Here is a 20,556-nt window from a genome sequence, read left to right on the forward strand (position 1 = left end):
TGTATATGAACCCGTTAACGTTTCAATTGATGAAAAATTCTCCACATGGAATAAAATGTACACGAAAAATCATATTTGGAAATAAGTTCTATATCTAACATCAGTACACAAAGTCGAAAGATCACAAAATATTTACCTGAACTATGATTTTATGCATTATTCAATATAATACAGTTATGAAAATCAAAAAATATAGCAAACTGGATTAAAGAATCATTTCAAATATTCAATAATAATAATGGACAATAATATTTGCCTTGATAACTGATATAGTACAAGTTATATCTAAATATAATAATAATAATAATAAATGGTCTTTATTTTACGTGGCAGAGTTTAGCAAAGCGCTATTCTTCCACTCAACCACGTTTGAAAAAGAAACATCACAAAAAATAAATGGCAATTTCAGGACAACAGTAAAATTAAAATGAAAAAAAGAATTTAAATACAAATGTTTATGTTTCGATCCCTGTTGACTGAGCAATTCAGTTTTAAGTTTACTTTTGAATAGCGGTAGTGGTGAATTTTTCAAAGATTCACTGAATGAATTATACATCGTTACAGCATGATACGTGAAGGATCGTTCATAGATAGTGCTGTTATGATTCGGAATGTCAAAATTATTGTTAAATCTAAGGTTTCTTGAGTGTATCTGATGTCTGGGAAGGAGTTTATTTACCAAATAAGTGGGTTGTTGTTTTTATAACAGTTTGTGAGTGAAACAGGATTCTGAATAGAATTTAACGAGCTGTATTTTCAAATGGTTTTCGAATGTTCATGAACCCTATTAAATGAATCATGCATTCATGCCATCTACCAAAATAAGAAATTCAACGTTACTAGTATATCATATTGTCATCCAGTCAGCCAGCGCCCTCAGTAGTGTATGCGAAAATGTGCTCTTTCTAAAGTCAATGGTTTCTACAGATAATTTCGTATTTTTGTTAAAAAATACGAAATTATCTGTAGAAATTACCAAGAGTCGATTCTGAAGTGATCGATGAATTTTACTTGAAAAATTTGTAATACCTACTTTGCTACCGAAATGAAGAATGAAAAATTGAAACAGTGGGTAGTATATTTAGTAGGCCCCTTTTATTTATATGACATTCATTTCAGACTTTGTATTTTATCGAAGGATGAAAAGTTTTGATTTAATTTTTATTTTACCTCGGCCAAGGTAGTAATGGTAAAATTCAATTCAAAAATAACCTGAAAATATATTTTTCGAAATGTAAACTAATGACACGGAATATGCAGCAAAATAGGCACCCGCCGAGACCTACCTTTCATTAAAAAAACGTTATTTAATTAGATAATTGTAACAGTTGTTTTCACACAGAGTTGACAACAATAACAATAAAAATGGTGTCTGTCAAATTGGATCATCAGATCTGTGATTGAATATTAAAAACCAATACACTTGGCAACTCCGCTCTAGACACGATCAATTTTATTGGTCATCAGACGCGCGGCCAATTTAAATTCTTGCTTTTCAAATTGTAATAACTGTTTCGGAAACCTGGTTGAGTAATTATGTATCCGATGAATATGTTTCGCTAACTGGCTATAAGTTGTACAGATCTACAGATCTACAGATCAGCGTTGGGAGATGACGGATCGTTGAAGAGATATTGACATGTAAATTCTTTTTAATTTGTATCATGTTTATATGTAGGTATATTCTTTTTTTTTCTGGAGGGACCAGTTCTTGTCACTGGTCCCTTCACGTGGTTGCGTGGAAGAGCGCTATTCTATCGTTCTCATAAGGTTGAAAAGCGAACGATGTCATTTGCTACTCATTATTAATTAGCCTTGTTCTCTACAACTGCTGATTGTGTAGCAATAAAAACATTTATTATTATTATTATACGATTGAAGATCGCGTGTTGATATCTTTGTTTCCGAAAGCCATATTGATGATTGTTCAAGATGTTGAAGCCTTTCAAATTTTTAAGGATATGATGGCTTACCGCTTCCTCCATGATAGTTATTTGGAACAGTTTTCTTGTCGTTTTTGGGAATAGCCTGAGCGCCAGCAATCTTCCAACAAGAAGGAAAAACTCCTTACTTGTGAGACGAGCACTTCATCAGGGCCAGACTCTTTGTTGATATTGAGCTGTTTCAAAATTCGCCTGACCAGACGCCTGCCAGTAGATTTGCTTTTTCTATGGTTGTTATTGCAATTGAACCATCCGTTTGTATTAGTGGTAGAATTGTGGATTTTGTAAAGTTCTGATTAACAGTTTCAGCTACAGTTTTCAGTAACAGTTTCAGAAGGATCTAGACCCGTTGAGGTCGGCAAACAGTTTATCCTCAATTCACTGATTGTGAAACTCTTTACTTTCATTTATTATAAGTTTTCAGTTGTTGCAAGTATTAACAAACCTAGTTCGGTTTTCGGCACTGAGATTTTTTCGCCACTGTCGGTAGGTGAGATTTTTGAAGACGACAGCTTGCCCGCAATTTTTGTTGAACCAAGGTTTGCCGTTAGAAGGTCGTTTCATTGAAAAAGGAATATATGCGTCCATAGATGATAGAATAACTTCCGTGACTTAAGAAACACAAGTTGAAGAAGCTGAAACAAACATCTAGCCAGGGGAAATTTCGGAAATGGTCCTGAAGATCGTCTCACTCGGCAGATCTGTAATTCCAAACTTTACGCGGCTCTGATTGTTTCCCAACATTTATCGATAATTCACCCAACACTGAAATGAGTTTTTGGTCAGAAGATCTCAATGGATACCTTGCGGTGACTCTGTAAATATCTGGATTGGTTGTTAGAATACTAGCATATTCTCTATCACGGTCAGGAATCCTGATTGACTCATTTATAATCTGAGTAAATCCACTGCTTATTGCAGAAGCCTCAGCTTTGCGACCCTATTCGTCGTTAATATTTGAAAATTTGAGCCGGGTGATCTTCTTTGACATTTCCTTGAACCACATATCATCAAAGTTTCGGGGTTCCAGCATTTCCTCTCGTTACAGAATGGCCTTAGAATAAACAACTACTGAAATCATTTTTTTTAATTCAGTGTATTTGTATAAAATCTCGTCTTCAAATGAGTTTTTTTATCAATTTGTTCAATCTGATAAAAATTGAAGAATAACAATGGGTACACTAATTTCAACATGAATATTATCAACTAGGTTACCCCTTGGTGACGGCACTGGAATAATTATTCGTAATCAAATTTCATAAAAAACTTTTTTTTGCTGCTAACAAACATACCTCTTTCATTAGAATCGGTGAAAAAACTTTTGAGTTATGAATAAAAGAACAATATTTTTAGTATGTGACAGCCTGTTATTCACAAACGAAGCAAGTTAGGAAACACGTTCATATGACCTTTTCAATTGCCTTGTATAGTTCAAGTAAACGATATAGAGTACAACCTACCTTCCAATAGCTCCCCTTTAATGATATAGTTAGGGAGCTAACTAATTTCAGCAATACTCTCAAGGGCATATATTTTTTCAAACGTTTTTGTCTGTAAAACTTCAAGTTTGTGGTATAGTAATCTTCAGAATACAAATTGTTATCCATTAAAACACTTTGTATTTCATCTTTCCTCGAATTTTCCTTTGGTAGTTTGATGAGCTGCCGCGAATGATAAGAAGCGTTGTCAAGAACTATAACACTATTCGCATTCAAATTTGAGATCAATGGGTTTTCAAACCATTCCTCGAAAATATCAGCTTCATCAGCTTCTATGTTCATATGATAGTCAACATTACAGTCCTCAAGTTTTTTTCCACAAAATTTCTAAGAATTCGGACCCATTCTTTACTTCCTCCGCAATGCACAATGATTAGTCGCGATCATTTGTTTGCAGGTATGTTGGGCGTACACGTTTTCGAACCATCAGTCCACCCTTTCGTAACTGTGTCATGACTGTCATACCAAGTTTTGTCCAAATAGAACATTTGCCATTGTTCTTGTCTATATTTAGTTATTTGTTGTAAGTATTTGTTACGCAATTCCACTATTCTTCTGCTTTCCATAACTGTTTGACGTTTGTGTATCATTTTGAATCTAAATCCTAGTTTCTTTATCCAATTCTAAAGAATTTTGTCACAGCAGCTCACGTTATGGCCGGAATATTCACTTTCTTCCTTATAATTTGAGTTGTAGGAATCTCATTGCTTTTATAACAGTCGTATATTGTTTTTTTCAATAAGTTTATTAGATGAACATCTGAAAGTTTTGGTAATTCTATATTATATCGCGTCTTGCGTTCATAAGGTTTGTGCTTGACTATTTTACGTACAGTTGAGAAAGGAATTTCAGTCAAATCTGATGTTGCCTATGTTTGTTATTCTCGAAATAAAACTTGAGATGTAGAAACATTCTCTCTGTGTTTCAATATCAAAATGTATCCGAATCTCATTCACTGGTATCTCTTTTTCGCATTGTTCACCATCGCTATAGGTATCACTACACTGTAAAAAGTCTGCGTTGTTATCACACTCGTTATTAGTACTAGTCCAAGGACGCAACATTTCAAACAGATAAAAAAAAATTTAAGTAATTATAACTGCACCAATATCGAATTTCAACACTCACATCGCGATCAGTTCCTAAAATGAACACGACGGCGATAACCATCTCCTCATTCCCGACTTCCATTCGTCACCGTATCATGACTTCAAATTTTATGACTCTTCAGCCAATCATAAAACCCAGTTAGTAGAAATTATGCAATAAGAACCGTCAAGTCTACAGTCCACGTGGACTAATTTGCTGCCGGTTCATTTCTATGTATTGGTTTTTTTGGCCTTTGAGAGTACCGCCAACTTCAAAAGTGCACAATATCGTTTACTTCGACTATACTGTTAACTACCTCTTGTGTACTTTCGATCATCCACTTGTTAGTCTAGGTTTCGGAAACAGAAATGCTTTCTCGCGCGTGGCACGGCAGTGTTTTAATTGATTATGAGAAAAAATTGTTGAATTATTGGAAAACGTATTAGAAACTGAAAAAAATATCTCGACTCAAGATCGAATCCATACTCTCAAAAAAATGTTTTTTAACACGATCTCAGGGCCTAGAAAATGTCTAGGAAAAATGGTTTTCCATCGCCATCTCATTATTTTTTCGTACTTAATACGAATTGGAGATTTTCTAAAAATAGTTCAACATGTTTTTACATTTTACAGGAACCACTTGGATGGCGGAATTGGTTTGGTTACTTGCGAACGATTTGAATTATCAAAAAGCAGCCGAAATTTCCCTACGGCAACGTTTTCCATTCCTAGAGTGAGTATTTCATATTCAAATATTACATTTCTCTTTCACATTCGAATTATGCATTACAGTGACAAAAAACTATTATGACGTATTTAATTAAAAACTTTTCCAAGTCAATATGGGAATAATCAAATATATATATATATATATATATATATATATATATATATATATATATATATATATATATATATATATATATATATATATATATATATATATATATAGGGCTTTTCATGATGAGCGTTAATTAGCCGTTTCTGACAAACTATTCAACGGATCAACCTGAAAATTTCACAGTATGCATAGCATAAATCAATATGACCTACACACCTAAAATATTTCAGACGAAGCGGCGTTGTCGCTTCTACTATTAAATAGCGGCTTCTTTGATTTTTCAAATGGAACACCCGTATGTAATATCATATTATGATTCATTATCACTTTGTCAACAAATTCATATACTATTTCCCTATACCTATCTAAACACATCGGAAAAGTCTAGGGATATTTTTATAACATACTAAATATCATAAAAATAAATGCATGAGGTCGTTTAATTTCGATTAAATTGGTACACTCGACCACCCTGTAGATTTCTATGGGTTGAACAAAGCCTGCAAAAACGGTAACTAATCTTTTAACAAGTTTTTTACAAACTGTAGGTTTTCGGCTAAAATGAATAATCTGAAAGTGTCGAGTTTGTACATTCTATGCAGTTCTTGCTCAGCAATTAAACTGGAAATATTGTGCTTTAACATGGAACGCCATCACTTACCATTGGCTGAGATGAATAGAGCTGCAGGGCTTCTTCAAGGTGGCATGCGACAAAATGATGTAGCTCTTCGTTTGGGGGTCTCCCAAAGTGTTATCAGTCGATTGTGGCGGCGTTTCCGTGAAACTGGCAGTCCAGCCGAACAACATCCAGGGCGAGGACGCGCTACAACTGCAGTTCAAGACCGATTTTTGGTCTTAACCGCAAGAAGACAACCGACAATCACAGCACCTGAGTTGGTTAACGTGTTGCAGCAGACGCACCACGTAACCATTGGTCGTGATACTGTCAGAAATCGACTGCATGAAGCAGATCTCCACAACAGAAGGCCACTTAGATGTCCACCTTTGTCGAGAGGTAATCGCGGTAGAAGATTAGAGTAGTGTCAAGAACATCAAAACTGGGATGCAAATGATTGGGCCACAGTTTTGTTTACAGACGAATCCAGATTTGGATTTCATCCAGATTCTTGTCGAGTAAGACTGTGGAGACGACCTGGAAATAATGAACGTTTGAGACACGTCCAGGAAGTCCACACATACAGAGGTGGTACAGTAATGCTATGGGGCGGAATCATGATCGGCGGCAGAACCGATCTCTCCCTCACAGCTCGACAGTACCTCGACACCATTCTTCTACCTATCGTCCGTCCGTTTGCTGGTGCTGTTGGTGAAAACTTCCAACTAATGCACGATAATGCTCGTCCACATGTCGCGCGTCTAGTGGCTGACTGGCTCACCAACGAAGGAGTTGATGTATTGCCATGGCCAGCACAATCACCGGACCTGAATCCCATCGAGCATGTGTGGGACATGCTTCAACGAAGAATTACTCCGCATATGGGGAACATTCACACAACTTTTCAATTGAGAGAGCTTTTAATCGCTGAATGGGTAAATGTACTTCAACAAGACATTGACAATCTCATTTTGTCGATGCACGATAGATATAGGGCCGTAATAGACCAGGGTGGAGGACATACTTTGTACGGATTCCAATTTTTTTTGTATTATGATTTTTTTTCGAGGTGCCTAAGAAGAGCCATATTTTTTTTAGTTTTGCTTATATGCGCACTCAGTATTTTTGACCATTTAATAAATTTTGTTGTAAGTTACATTCGTTTAATAATCACCCGTCAACTTTTTTTCCCTAAAGCGATCTAAAAAAAAATTATTGCCATTTTTAAAAATATCCCTAGACTTTTCCGATGTAAATATATATATATATATATATATATATATATATATATATATATATATATATATATATATATATATATATATATATATATATATATATATATATATACATATATAATAGATTATTATTATTCTATCATTATTTGTCTTGGAGGATATCACCAACGAATATTGTTCGTTTGTAAGTGGATAAAAATTTGAATTCACTTATTGTCTTCAATAAGTTGCGCGAAGCACATTACTTTCACTATTATATAATATCATTTTCATTTGCCGTATAAAACCCACTGATTTTTTTCTCTGTTGTAATTGAACTTTCAATAGTTATACATTCATGAGAATAACAATCCATTCAATTTTCCTTCAATAAATTGTTCTGACTTTTTGTTTCAGATTCAGTTGTTTCGTACACAAAGAAACCAAAGCAAAATTTCTTCACGAAAATAGAGATGATTTCGAGAAATACCAGATGTTGGACATTCTTGACTACCCTGCATGGAAATTCCTTTCTGATTCGCCAGGAAGGAGATTCATAAAAACTCACTTGCCATTCAGTTTATTACCTCCAAATTTATTGGATGTTGGATGTAAGGTTTGTATTTTATATAGGAAATGATAAAATATGAAGTGTTTTGGAAACTCACTTTGTTATAATTGTGAAGAAAATTTTTGGTTGAATTTCCTCGTTTAGTCCAAGTTATTGCCCCCATGTTGGATTGTACAAAAAAAAGAGAGAATGTATTCGAGAATATTTCAAAATATAACAATTGCAAATGAAAACACCCTTTAGGGCAAATTGTATAACGTTGTAATTGTGTAGGATTAACATATACAGGGTGTTCCTTAAACACATGCTAATATTTAAGGAGGTAATTCTTAGACCCATTTTAAGAAAAAAACTTCCTATAGACGTATGTCCTAAACGCCTTAACTTTTGAGATACAGGGTGGCAAAGTTTTCAAAAATAATTAGTTTTTTAATAATAACTGAGATAATTTTGTAGACATCTTTGGCATATTTGGTACATATGTTCCATGCCTCAAGGCGCATTTTCTGATGTACACAAATTTGTATTTTTTCAAACAGTGGCATCCCTACGGGTTTCGCATTGAATATTTTTGGGGAAAAAGTACTTCGCCAATGTTTTCTTTTCAAAATAAAATCATTTTTAAAATCCTCATTTATTTTTGAGAAAATTTGATCTCCTGGTATTTCTTTGTCCGACGCATGATTTTCACCCAAAAAAATAAAAATCGACAGAAAACAAATTGAGAAATTAGATCAATTCTAAAATGAATGAGAATCTGAAAATTGCTTCATAACGCATTACCAATTCCCTAATAATATTTGAAAACATAATCTGCAAAAAAATAAATTTTTCACAAAAACAGTAAGTCTAAACGAATAGCACAAATTTGTTGATCAGTAATAATACCAAAACTGATTATAAAAATTGTTGGAAGTGGCCACCTGCACTTAGTATGCATGCTTCCGCCCCTCTACGCATGGAATTACGCACCCGTTCAAATATTCCCGACGTATTTCGTATAGTTTCACACGAGGCAACTATTCGCTCTCTTAAATCTTCTAAAGTATCAACGGGAGTTTTATACACAAGAGTTTTAATGTGACCCCATAAAAAAAAATCTAAACTGTTGGGATCGGGGGATCTTGCTGGCCATTGCTGAGGTCCTCCGCGACCTATCCAACGATTAGGATAAACTGTATTTAAATGGTTTCGGAAATGAGCACTGAAATGAGCAGGGGCGCCATCGTGCATGTACCATATTCGATTCCTTAACGCAAGTGGCACATCTTCCAATAACCCAGGTAAGTCTTCTTTGAGAAAATGTAAATAAGAACGACCATCAAGGCGTCCTGGTAGAAAAAATGGGCCTATTAGATGATCACCTATAATTCCTGCCCATACATTAACCGAAAATTGGTGTTGGAAATGGGTTTCGGTTATTGCATGGGGATTTTCTTCAGCACACACATGATTGTTATGGAAATTTTGAATAGCATTCCGAGAAAAATTTGCTTCGTCTGTGAACAAAATTTGTGTCTCAAACTACGGATTTAGTGCAATACTTTGTAGATACCACTGACTGAAGTTCACACGCTGTGGAAAATCTCTGGGGAGTAATGCCTGCACTTTTGAAATATGGTATGGGTATAACAAAAAATCAACTAAAATACGCCAAACAACTTGATGACAAATATCCAGAGTTCTAGCGATCTTCCTCGTACTCGTCTCAGGATGTTCCTCAATTTCTTGCAGCACCGCTTCCTCTATTTCAGGAGTTCTTACTACACGTGGTCTACCTTCCGGAGTCCCTTTCTTGAAACTACCAGTTTCCCCAAGTCGACGATGAATATTTGAAAAGGTTCGGCTATCTGGTAAGGCACGATTAGGATATCTTTCCTGATAAATGCGCCTGGCTTCTGTTGCATTACCATCGGCAAGGCCATATACGTAATGCATTTGCGCCATTTCCGCATTCGTATAATTTACCATATTTACTGATATTCAGAAAAACAGCGGACTACCAAAATAACTTCAATAACACTTCATAAATAATCAAAACGCGCTGTGACAGTTTTCAACACCAACACCTTACTTTAAACCAACATCAATATTAGCTACTGACGTTTGTACATACAGAGAATTCGTTTTTTATTGCTATGGTGGGTACGCTGTTTTTTCTGCTTTTAATCTTTAAAAGAAATCACATATCGACAAACTCCATATTTCCAAGAGGTGCAGTAAATAAATTCTGCTACACGTCATTTATTCCAAGATAACTAAATTTATGTTTTCAAAAATTATTAAGCGGTGCTGCGTTATGACGTAATTTTAATTGAGAACAGTGCATCTGACAACAAACAAATACCTTTCAGATCCTCAATTATTTTGCAACAAATCTGATCTCTCAGTTTGCTTTCAGTCGATGCACGATACCACAACAGATTTTTAAGAAATTTATCTTTAAGAAAAGCGATTTTTAATTTTTTGAGCGAAAACCATGCGTCGGACAAAGAAAACCCAGCAAATCAAATGTGCTCAAAAATGTATGGAGATTTTAAAAATAATTTTTAATTCAAGATAAAGCAGTGGCGTAGTATTTTTCTCGCCAAAAATATACATTTCAAAACTCGTACGTACGCCACTGGCAGAGAAAATTAAGAAAATTGTACATCAGAAAATGCGCCTTGAGGCATAGAACATATGTACCAAATATGCCAAAGATGTCTACAAAATTATCTCAGTTATTATTAAAAAACTGATTATTTTTGAAAACTTTGCCACCCTGTATCTCAAAAGTTAAGGCGTTCAGGACATACGTCCATAGGACGTTTTTCCCTTAAAATGGGTCTAAGAATTACCTCCTTAAATATTAGAATGTGTTTAAGGAACACCCTGTAATTCACGGTAGAATGATTTTTTCTCTTTTTCTTTATCAAACACAAGCACTACAGAAAAAACCTTTGAGGCGCTCTAAGAGCGGTCCTGTGTGAAAGTAGTGATCCACGTTGGATCTGAATCGCCGGAGAATAAATTTATTTGGAAAACCGTTCTGAGTTCTTCAATTCTTCAAATAAAAGGGTTCTTGAACAATGAAGTTCGAGATGTACTGAGTTGGACCTCAAAACGATGAGCAGACACAGTCCGTCGAGTATTTCTGATATGTACCGCTCTAAGCAAAATCAAATATGCCAAGTCACTCAAACATTTCCCGTGAAAGTATCTATACAGGGTGTTTCAAATTCGATCCTCACCATTGAGATCTCGGAAACTATGAGTGATACAAAGATGATTAAATAGGGGCAAAGTTGCGCATCTACCTGACTAACAATATGCCTTCGAGAAAGTTCTGAAATTCCGAGTATATCCGGAGATATCTGGAAAAGAACAGAAATTTTGGAAAATTATTTTTATTTTTGTTTGGCTTTATTTTTCGAAGGATTCGAAAATGAGTTGCACTTTCACGTTGTCACTTTTTCCCTGCTACATAGTGGTGTTTTCAGATTTGCTATTCGACGTTTCGTCTTCCGGCCACCATCATCAACTTTATTTCTTCTTATAGGCGCTACATTGGTTTCTTTCTGTTTTCAATAGTACTTTAACTTTGATGTTTCTAAATTTGACTTTCAATTTATTACACTCAATGACATTTTGTTATTGTACAAGGCATTGAATTTTTGGCAAAAAACAGCTTTCACGAATGAAGAAAAAAGAGATAAGTACGATACAAATTTATTACAAATACGATAGAAACAGTGTTAGAACATCGGAAATGTATTTAAACTTATATCCCGAAAGATATAAGTTATTGGATCAAAATCTCACCGAGTTTGATTAATTTGAAAAGCCGAGGAAAAAATACGGAGACAGAATGGACCAGAAAATTGAAGAAAATTTGATAAATGAGGTATGTACGAGGTAAGTTAGACATTGTTCCCTTTTCAATAAAAATTATTAATTTGCAGATAAACATGAACCCTGGGAAACCTACACGTCAAATTTCCTTCGAAATAAATATTTATCATACAAGTGATAGGAGCCATCTCAAAAAAAGCTGTTCAAAATGTTACAAAATACACATATCTCAAAAATTTCATCCAGGTGATCCCAAAAGGCAATTAGAATTTTGTAATTGGACATGTAATTCGGACAGATGAAATCACTTTTACGAATTGTGGTATATTCAACCGAAATAACGAACACATTTGGAGCATAAACAACCCCAGGCAGTTCCGAGAAATTCGACCTCAAGTGTAATTTAGTATCGACGTGTGGGCAGGAATTTACAAAAATAGAATTTTGGATTCAATGTCGATTTTCGAAGACTATTTGTATAATTTACCTTTGGCTAACTATAAAAACATCTGGTTTCAACATGATGGTGCTCCACCACACATTATCTAATTACCTGACTGAAAGGTTTGGTGATAAATGGATAGGGAATAATGGGCCGGTGAGGTGGCCAGGAAGGTCTCCAGACTTGAGTCTTATGGGGTACACTGGTCAGTGATAATATCAAAATATTGAGGACCTTCATAATAGCATTGTTAGAGTTCGGAAGATTGAGGAGGAGGGAAATTAATCGTGCAGTGAATAATATTCGAAGAAGGGCACAGTTGTGTTATCATGAACGACGCCAGCATTTTGAGCATTAGCTGTGATTTACTTTTTTCTTTACATTTTAGTTAATTATTGTTAATTAAGTTAATGATGGTGGCCGGAAGACGAAACGTCGGATAGAAAATCTGAAAACACCATTATGTAGCAGGTAACAAGTGGTAATGTAAAAGTGCAATTCATTTTTGGCTCCTTCGAAAAATAAAGCCAAAAAAAAGTAAAAATCATTTTCCAGATATCTCTGGATATACTCTGAATTTCAGAACTTTCTCAACGGCACAATGTTATAGTCCGTTCATAATTTGTCGATAGTACAAAATGAGGGCCCAAGTCATAAAACGGTCGTAAAACTCGTAAAATCATAGGCGGAGGTTCCTGAGGTGTTTATTCATTAAATATAAAGCTTCAGTTTATATTCGAAACTTGCCTTGAAAGGCTGAAGTTGTTACGAACGAAAATAATTTTTGGTTTAGTACATTTTTTAATCGCATTTAATTTACGGCTCGTTGGTGTTTCGGCATCTACGGCAGTAATTAACGTCTCTAATATTTATTTTGCGAATTTTGTGCAGTGCGTGAGTAACTTTTTTTCATATTCCTACAAACATATACGTACCTTTCGTTCCTGCTTGTTTTGTTTGATTGCTTGCGATGGCTTCGTCATCATCATCAACATCATCAAGTTTTACACCGGTACTGTTGCGTACAGTCAGTAAGTCTGTCTATTCACCAAAAGAGAAGACTATTGTTTTGAACGTTCACGATGCTCTGGTTGTGCCAACATGACGGGCGTAGGGGAGTCAACAATATATAGGTTCCTATCAGAAAAAAAAAAGGTATAGCTAACCCAAATACAAACGAATACTTAAAGAGGGGGAGAAAACCTATTGAAATTGATGAATTTGCCAAAAATGGTATTCGAAGGAAAACTCACGAATTTTTTTACAAAAAAGAAATACCCAACTTAAACAAAATTTTACAAGAAGTTAGAGACGACCCGGATTTGCCTCATGTCGGACGAACCAAATTGTGGCAAGTTGTAAAAGAATTAAATTTCCGGTGGGAGAAATCAGACCGAAAATCACTTTTGATTGACCGGGAAGAGATAATATGTTGGAGAAGAAAGTATCTAAGATCTATACGAAAATTTCGGGCTGAAGGAAGGCCAATTTACTATCAGGACGAAACGTGGGTAAACGCAGGTCATACTCTCACAAAAATTTGGACAGATAAAAATATATCAAGCTCCAGGCAAGCCCTTATGGAAGGTTGGTCTACTGGTATTTCCCCAGCCTTTGGTAAAGGCAGTAGATTAATAGTTTCTCACATTGGCAGTGAAAAAAGATTTGCTAAGCATGGTTTGTTGGAATTTGAATCCAAAAGCACAAAAGACTATCACGAGGAGATGACAGCTGATGTTTTCGAAGAGTATTTTGAGCAGATGATTGAACATATACCACCAAACTCAATTATAGTATTAGATAATGCACCTTATCATTCACGACTAGTTGAAAGACTTCCAACGACTGCGTGGAAGAAACAGGATATCATTGACTGGCTGCGGAATAAGTCCCTGCCTTACGAAGATGGAATGGTTAAAGCAGAACTTTTAAAAATTGCCCGGCAACACAAATCTAAGTTCAAGAAATACGTAGTTGACAAAATGGCGGAAAGACGAAACATCACAGTCCTTAGACTTCCACCCTACCACCACTGCGAATTAAATCCAATTGAACTCATTTGGGCACAAATGAAAAGCTATGTGGCTAGAAAAAATACGTCATATAAAATACAAGCTGTACGTGAATTGTTATATGAGTCTCTACAACATATTACAGAACAAAATTGGCGAGATGCAGTAAGACATAAGACATGCAATAGAAGAAGAACAAAAAATGTGGGATCTTGACAATATAATTGATGCGACTGTAGAGACACAACCGCTAATTATTAACCTGCAAGACGACTCGGATTCCGAAGATGATCCTGTTTATTTTGAATTTGAATAGTTTTGTAAGTAATCGTAGTTTTTATATCATTTAAAAATAGGTATTAATTAAATAAATGTATCTTTTACAAATTGCAAGTAACTTATTATTTTTGAATAAAATAAAGAATTTTTTTTAAAATCAAAATACAGTTAACAGTACCTACAGTTTAAGAATATTAATATATTTATTTATTTAAAGTAACTAATGTTTTAATCATATACTCTACGACACTGATCACTCATTTCCACTCAAAATACCTACATAATCGGATTAAAAGTTTTATAGCTGTATTGTATTTCTTCAGATACAAGGTGGGTTAGTCGAAAACATCTTAAACTGCCAGTTTTAGTTTGGTTTTTGTTATTATATCATATTAGCTGTCCTCTCTGTATTTCAGTTCTCTAATGAGGGTCAAACTTGCAGTGAGCTATCAACAAATTATGAACGGACTATAGTCAGGTAAATGCGCAACTTTACCCCAATTTAACTATCTCTCATAGTTTCCGAGATCCCAATGGTGAGGATCGAATTGAAACACCCTGTAGAAGAGAGACAAATCTCCAACCCTTCTTCGATGTTTCAGGCTATCAAGGTTGCACGTAAAGTTTGCGTCTCCAATCAGGCGGATGGCTCTTTTCTGGATGAAATCCAGCAGCTTCAGGGTATGCTTAGAGACGGAGCTCTATACATGAGAACGATACTTCACATAAGGTCTGATCTGAGCTTCATAAAGCATCAAAGGTCGCGTTGCAACAAACTTAGTGAATTGTCATAATTCAATATAACACGAGTGAAAATCTAAAATTAAAGAAATTAGTCAGGAACTATTAGTCCAGAACCATCAAATTTCTGACAGAGTTCCAGGCACTTTCCTGTTTGGGTCAGATCTTTCCTGCACCATCTACTCGATCTAATCGATTGATTTCTGCATGGATGAACAAGAAACTTCTGCGAAACTGACCTCTGAGTGGTATTAGCCGGGGAAGTAGTTGTTTTTGGCAGGCATTCACCAGAACCTACTGTATAGGTAGTTGGGAGAGATTAATATTTCGAGACTTTATTTCGAAATAATTATTTTCTCATACCGTCGATGGATATCTTTTACTATCAACGCTGGTGTTCCCCAGCTTTCCATATTTTTTCCAACCCTCTTTTTATCGTATATCAACGACTTATTGAAAAAAAAAACAAGAATTCAATATCCGGACTACAGTATACCAAACTCCTGACCGCGGAAACCTATCAGAAATTACACATAAATTTCCATACTCCAGCTCAGAAATTTGAGAATCCTGACAAAATATTTATTTTCAGGTTATATACGTTGCTAGGAATCCCAGAGATGTAGCAGTATCATTTTATCACTTGAATAGATTATATAGAACCCAAGGATATGAAGGCGATTTTCCTGAATTCTGGGACTATTTCCAAAGAAACTTAGGTAAGATTATTTCACCTGATTTTCGTGTTTCTTTTATACACTTCCTTTTGGCCGCTCAGCATCTCGGTTTTTATCTCCTCAATCGTCGCAATACGCCGTCCTTTCATAGGTCTCTCGAATATTGCGAACTGAAAATAGTCACACAGTGCTAAATCTTGTGAATACGGTGGCTGAAGCATGATTAACGATGTTGTTTTTGGCCAAAAAACTACGAAGTAATAATGAGTAAGCAGGTGTATTATCGTGATGCGAAAGTCATGAATTGTTTTTTCACAATACCAGATATTTTATTCGTATTGCTTCCCGCAAGTGGCGCATAATTTCAAGATAGTACTTACTCCTTATTGACCGTACGACCATGTGGCAATGACTCCTGATGCACTACGCCACGAAAATTGAAGAAAACAACAAAAACTTGACGTTTGATGACATTTGGTCTTCTCTCTCCTGAGTTCTTCCGTTGGTATGATGGGCTTTGGTTCAGATAAAAAGATTTGGAAAAGCTGAATACACTTATTTGAATTGATGAATCGAAGAGGTGATCTAGTTGATAGGGAATTTAGTGATAATTGAAGTTGTAAAATTTTTTAAGGTTAAGAAATTTGGAAAAATTGTTTGAGATTACTTACTTGTCAGGCAAAAGGAAGTATCAAATTAAGTAAATTGCACATTTGTAATATTTGACTTATATAAAACAAAATAGGCTTATAGCCAAGAAAATACATTTTTGGATTCAGGCCATGTGGTTCAGTCAAAGTATCTTATGAAGAAGGACAACTTGAGACAGAATGTGTCAAGTGTCATGTTAAAATAATGGTACCAACTTGAGGAGTGATCCTTCATGGGTTTGATTGAATATGTTGAGGAAAAATATTGAATAAATTGTATTAATGAAATTTGATTAATTAATAATTCATAATCCTCTTATGAAGGGGAAGGAAATCTCTGTTTAAGTTTACTTGAGTATTCAAACAATGATCATTGTTGGAAAGTTCTTTAGAAATCTCCAACTCTTCAAACAAGTCAAGTCTAAGGACATTTTTTTATCTATTTTATGTAATATTTTGGAATTTTTATTGGGACTAAAGTTGTGATTGTGAAATTTTATGTGGTGGCCAAAAGCAGATTTGTCGGGTTTTTTTTAATGTTCATTAATACGAGTAAAAAGAGGTCTACAGGTTCTACCAATGTAATATGCCGAACAATCAGAACAGTCAAGCTTGTAGACTCCACTTCTGTGTAATTTGTTGATTTTGTCCTTGGAATTTACTAAAAAGTTACTTAAGTTGATTTGAGATTTAAAAGAAATTTTTGTACCAGGTATGGTTTTTTCTATAAATTTGGAAATAACAGTACACATATTTTGATCAAAATAAGGTAAGGAAAAATATCTCACAGAAGGTGAATTAACCAAGGTGGTAGAGTTGAAGGCCAATCTGAGTTTAAATTTACTATTTACTATTGGCTATAAGCCTATTTTGTTTTATATAAGTCAAATATTACAAATGTGCAATTTACCTAATTTGATACTTCCTGTTGCCTGACAAGTAAGTAATCTCAAACAATTTTTCCAAATTTCTTAACCTTAAAAAATTTTTACAACTTCAATTATCACTAAATTCCCTTTTCAACTAGATCACTTACTTTCAGGTCAGCACTGATGATGACGAAAGTCGAAAGCGCTTTGCAAGAATTTTAAAAATTATACACTTTAATACAAAAAACCTCTTCGATTCATTTGGTTCAGATGTCATAACCATATACTCATGATTTCTCACCAGTTATGACTCTTTTAAACAAATCTTGATCGGCCTTGACGTCATTCAACAATTTATGAGCGATACTTGAGCGATGATTTTTACAGTCGAAATTCAGCAACTTTGTAACGAACTTCACTACCACACGCTTTGTTGGGTAGTAAGTGGACTGTAGATTGTGTAGTGAGTGGACTGTAGATGAATGGGTTTAAACTCAAAATTTTACTCTTGTCCGCAATTTGTTTTTCATTCTGGAGTCGTTCGTATTCCGCGGAAAAAGCTATTTTCCGAGAAATTTTTACTAGACATTTTTAGGCTTCATTGAGTTCAGATACGGACAATAACCCCCTACTCTTGGTTTTGAACCTTGAAATGTTGACAGATTCGTTCGATTTACCTAAATTCTCAAGAGGTTTTGGTTCGTTTGAGACCCATTTCCTTAATTCGAAACAACCGGACCTAAGTACCTTTGATACATTTTCCGAAATATATGAGGCATGATCGATACTATCACTTTCTGTCAGAAAGTCATCAACGTAGAAACTATCTCGTATCATTTCCGCTATATCTAGCATTGAATGCTCACATTCATTGGACAGTTCAAATAGACAACGTATACATAAAAATGGTGCTGCTGCATGACCATATGTAACAGTGTTCAAATTATAAATTTTAAGTGACTCTGAAGGAGATTCCCTCCACAGTATTCGTTTTAACGATCTTTGATTCGGTTCTACCAGAACCTGACGGTACATTTTCGCGATGTCTGCCGACACATCTGTATTGACGAAACCTCAATGAAAGCGCAAATAAATCGCTTTGCAATGTACAACCTACCATCTGGATGTTGTTAAGAGAGACTCCCGAAGTAGTCGGTGCAGACGCGTCAAACTACTGCGAGGTTTTTGGCGTTAACACGCTTCATGCTCAAAATTTACGAAAAAATCGCATGGCATGAGCCAACCGTTTTTTCGACAGCTTCACCTGTTTGTATGTTTGTTTGTTTGTAACTCTTTTATTCATTTCATATTTATTCCCGTTTGAATACTCGTGATCTGTATTTGACAGAATTATTGACATTATTGCTTGATCTATTCGCAGGCAGATGGCGCTGTACATAACCTCCTTGATATAATTCAAACTCACTTTACATGTATGTCTTCATGTGAAAAAAAGTATTTTTTTTTTGTTAACACGCGCGCCTGCTGCCTCATTTGTTTGTAACCCTCCTTTACGCACCTGTTGCCTTAAGCTTGATAGCTGATTATCAGGCTCCCTCTCCGGAATCGGAAAATATCAATGATCATTTTTCTAAACAATATACGGCTGATTGATCCCAAAGTTTAGATAAAATAAATATAGTTCAACCCAGATATGCCTGAATTATTTTTTTTTTGTTTTTTTCAACATTACTGCTTTAATGTTAACAATTTAACTTCCTTAAGTCAAGAAAAACACATTTCGTTTATTTTTTAGCATTTACAATCTGTCTTTTAGGGTGTCCTTAAAAAAGGACAATCGGCATATAGTATAGTTATATAAGAAACCTAAATACTAGTTCTAAAGTAGCTGATTAGCAAACTAATTTTCAGACCTATGATAGCTCACAAAACACTCCATATGCAAAGCCACGTCACATTTTTCACATCTTTTCTGAACTTTTTTGTGACATACACGACATCGAGTCTGTTTGGGTTGGGATCTTGGTTATCTAATCTTGATTCAACGTTCTCCAACGCGAAAGGTCTTCCCCTTTTTTTCGCACATCGATTGGTTTCCAAGAGCGTCAAAGTAATTTGTCATCTAGTCGATAGATTGTCAAGTGAACCTCCTTGTAGTCTATGGAGTTGCCATGTGTTCTGTTCGCAAATGTCTAGACCATACGCAATTAGACAAAAATACCATTTTTTACCTCTTACTGACGTTCTGTAGAGGCTTACATTCTGGTCGCAACGATCTACTCCTCCCATGAACTTATTATAAATATATAACGGGTGTGATCCTTTTCTTATCTTTTTGGGAAAACCGTTATACTCGGTGTAATGGCTCCACCGATAAAGTATTGGAAGCAACATTTACTGCATTGTTATCATGCCATTTGACAATAACTACTTTGTTCTGAGTAGATCTAAAATCATATTCTCCTCTCATCTTTTTCTTTATTTCGTTTTTTGATAATATTGGACACTTTGACATCCTGTTTTCCCGGATAGTTCCTGTAGCTCTTACATTGTCCTTTTGCAGTTGATCCGTTGTAAAAAAATTATCAAAAAATATATGGTAGGGAAAACTTCCAAGCATCTTGAGTATGTCGGCATATTCTAGAATAACGGATGGACCTAAACCAAACGATTTGTATCGTTCTTTTAGCTTTGTTTTGGCTCCTTGATAAGGCTCAATCCACACACAGTAGTCGCTACTTGTGGCACCCATCCAAACCTTGTAGCCATAGCGAATTGGTTTATTCTTGATGAATTGCTTACATCCATGTTTCCCAAAATAGGGAAGCATTGATTCATCCACACTGTGAGTCTCAGAATAAGACGCGAATCTTTGGAAATTTTGATTCAGTCTATCAAAAAATGGCCAAACTTTGGCATACCTGTCATTTATATCCGAATTGTCATTATCGCAGCAGTGAAGATTTGACATGATAATCTCAAACCTATCTCTAGCTAATGCATTTGCTACTACTTCGTTCCTTGTATCGCCACTTTTTCTCCCAAAACATACGCCTCCTTGGAAGAGGCACATATCCACTTAGAAACAATACTCCAAAAAATGCTTTCATTTCAGAGTGTGTTATATTTCCGGGTTTATTTTTCTTTGCAGCATACATATTGCTATAGGTTGCAAACATATTTATAATATCTTCATCAAACATTTAAAAAAATAGTTCCGGAGAAAAATTTGCATTTGCCTTTTGCATTGGTTGCCACTCTATTGCAGATGGTTGCAGATCCGTTTTTTCCCATACTTATTTTTTACTAGAAGAT

The 20,556-nt window shown here is 35.1% G+C and overlaps 1 protein-coding gene across 1 annotated transcript in view; it reads left to right on the forward strand.

Moving 5' to 3' along the window:
- Window positions 1-20,556, forward strand: part of St4 (Sulfotransferase 4) — a 53,710-nt gene that overhangs the window by 17,728 nt on the left and 15,426 nt on the right. The window contains exons 3-5 of the mRNA XM_074184699.1: window positions 5,165-5,264; window positions 7,623-7,821; window positions 15,677-15,803. Coding sequence (XP_074040800.1) covers window positions 5,165-5,264; window positions 7,623-7,821; window positions 15,677-15,803 — 426 coding nt within the window. The remainder of the gene's footprint in view (window positions 1-5,164; window positions 5,265-7,622; window positions 7,822-15,676; window positions 15,804-20,556) is intronic.

Source organism: Leptinotarsa decemlineata, unplaced genomic scaffold (assembly GCF_025532065.1).
Source record: "Leptinotarsa decemlineata unplaced genomic scaffold, Ldec_3_MD MMD2_tig00026358_RagTag_RagTag, whole genome shotgun sequence".
NCBI classification, from domain to species: domain Eukaryota; kingdom Metazoa; phylum Arthropoda; class Insecta; order Coleoptera; family Chrysomelidae; genus Leptinotarsa; species Leptinotarsa decemlineata.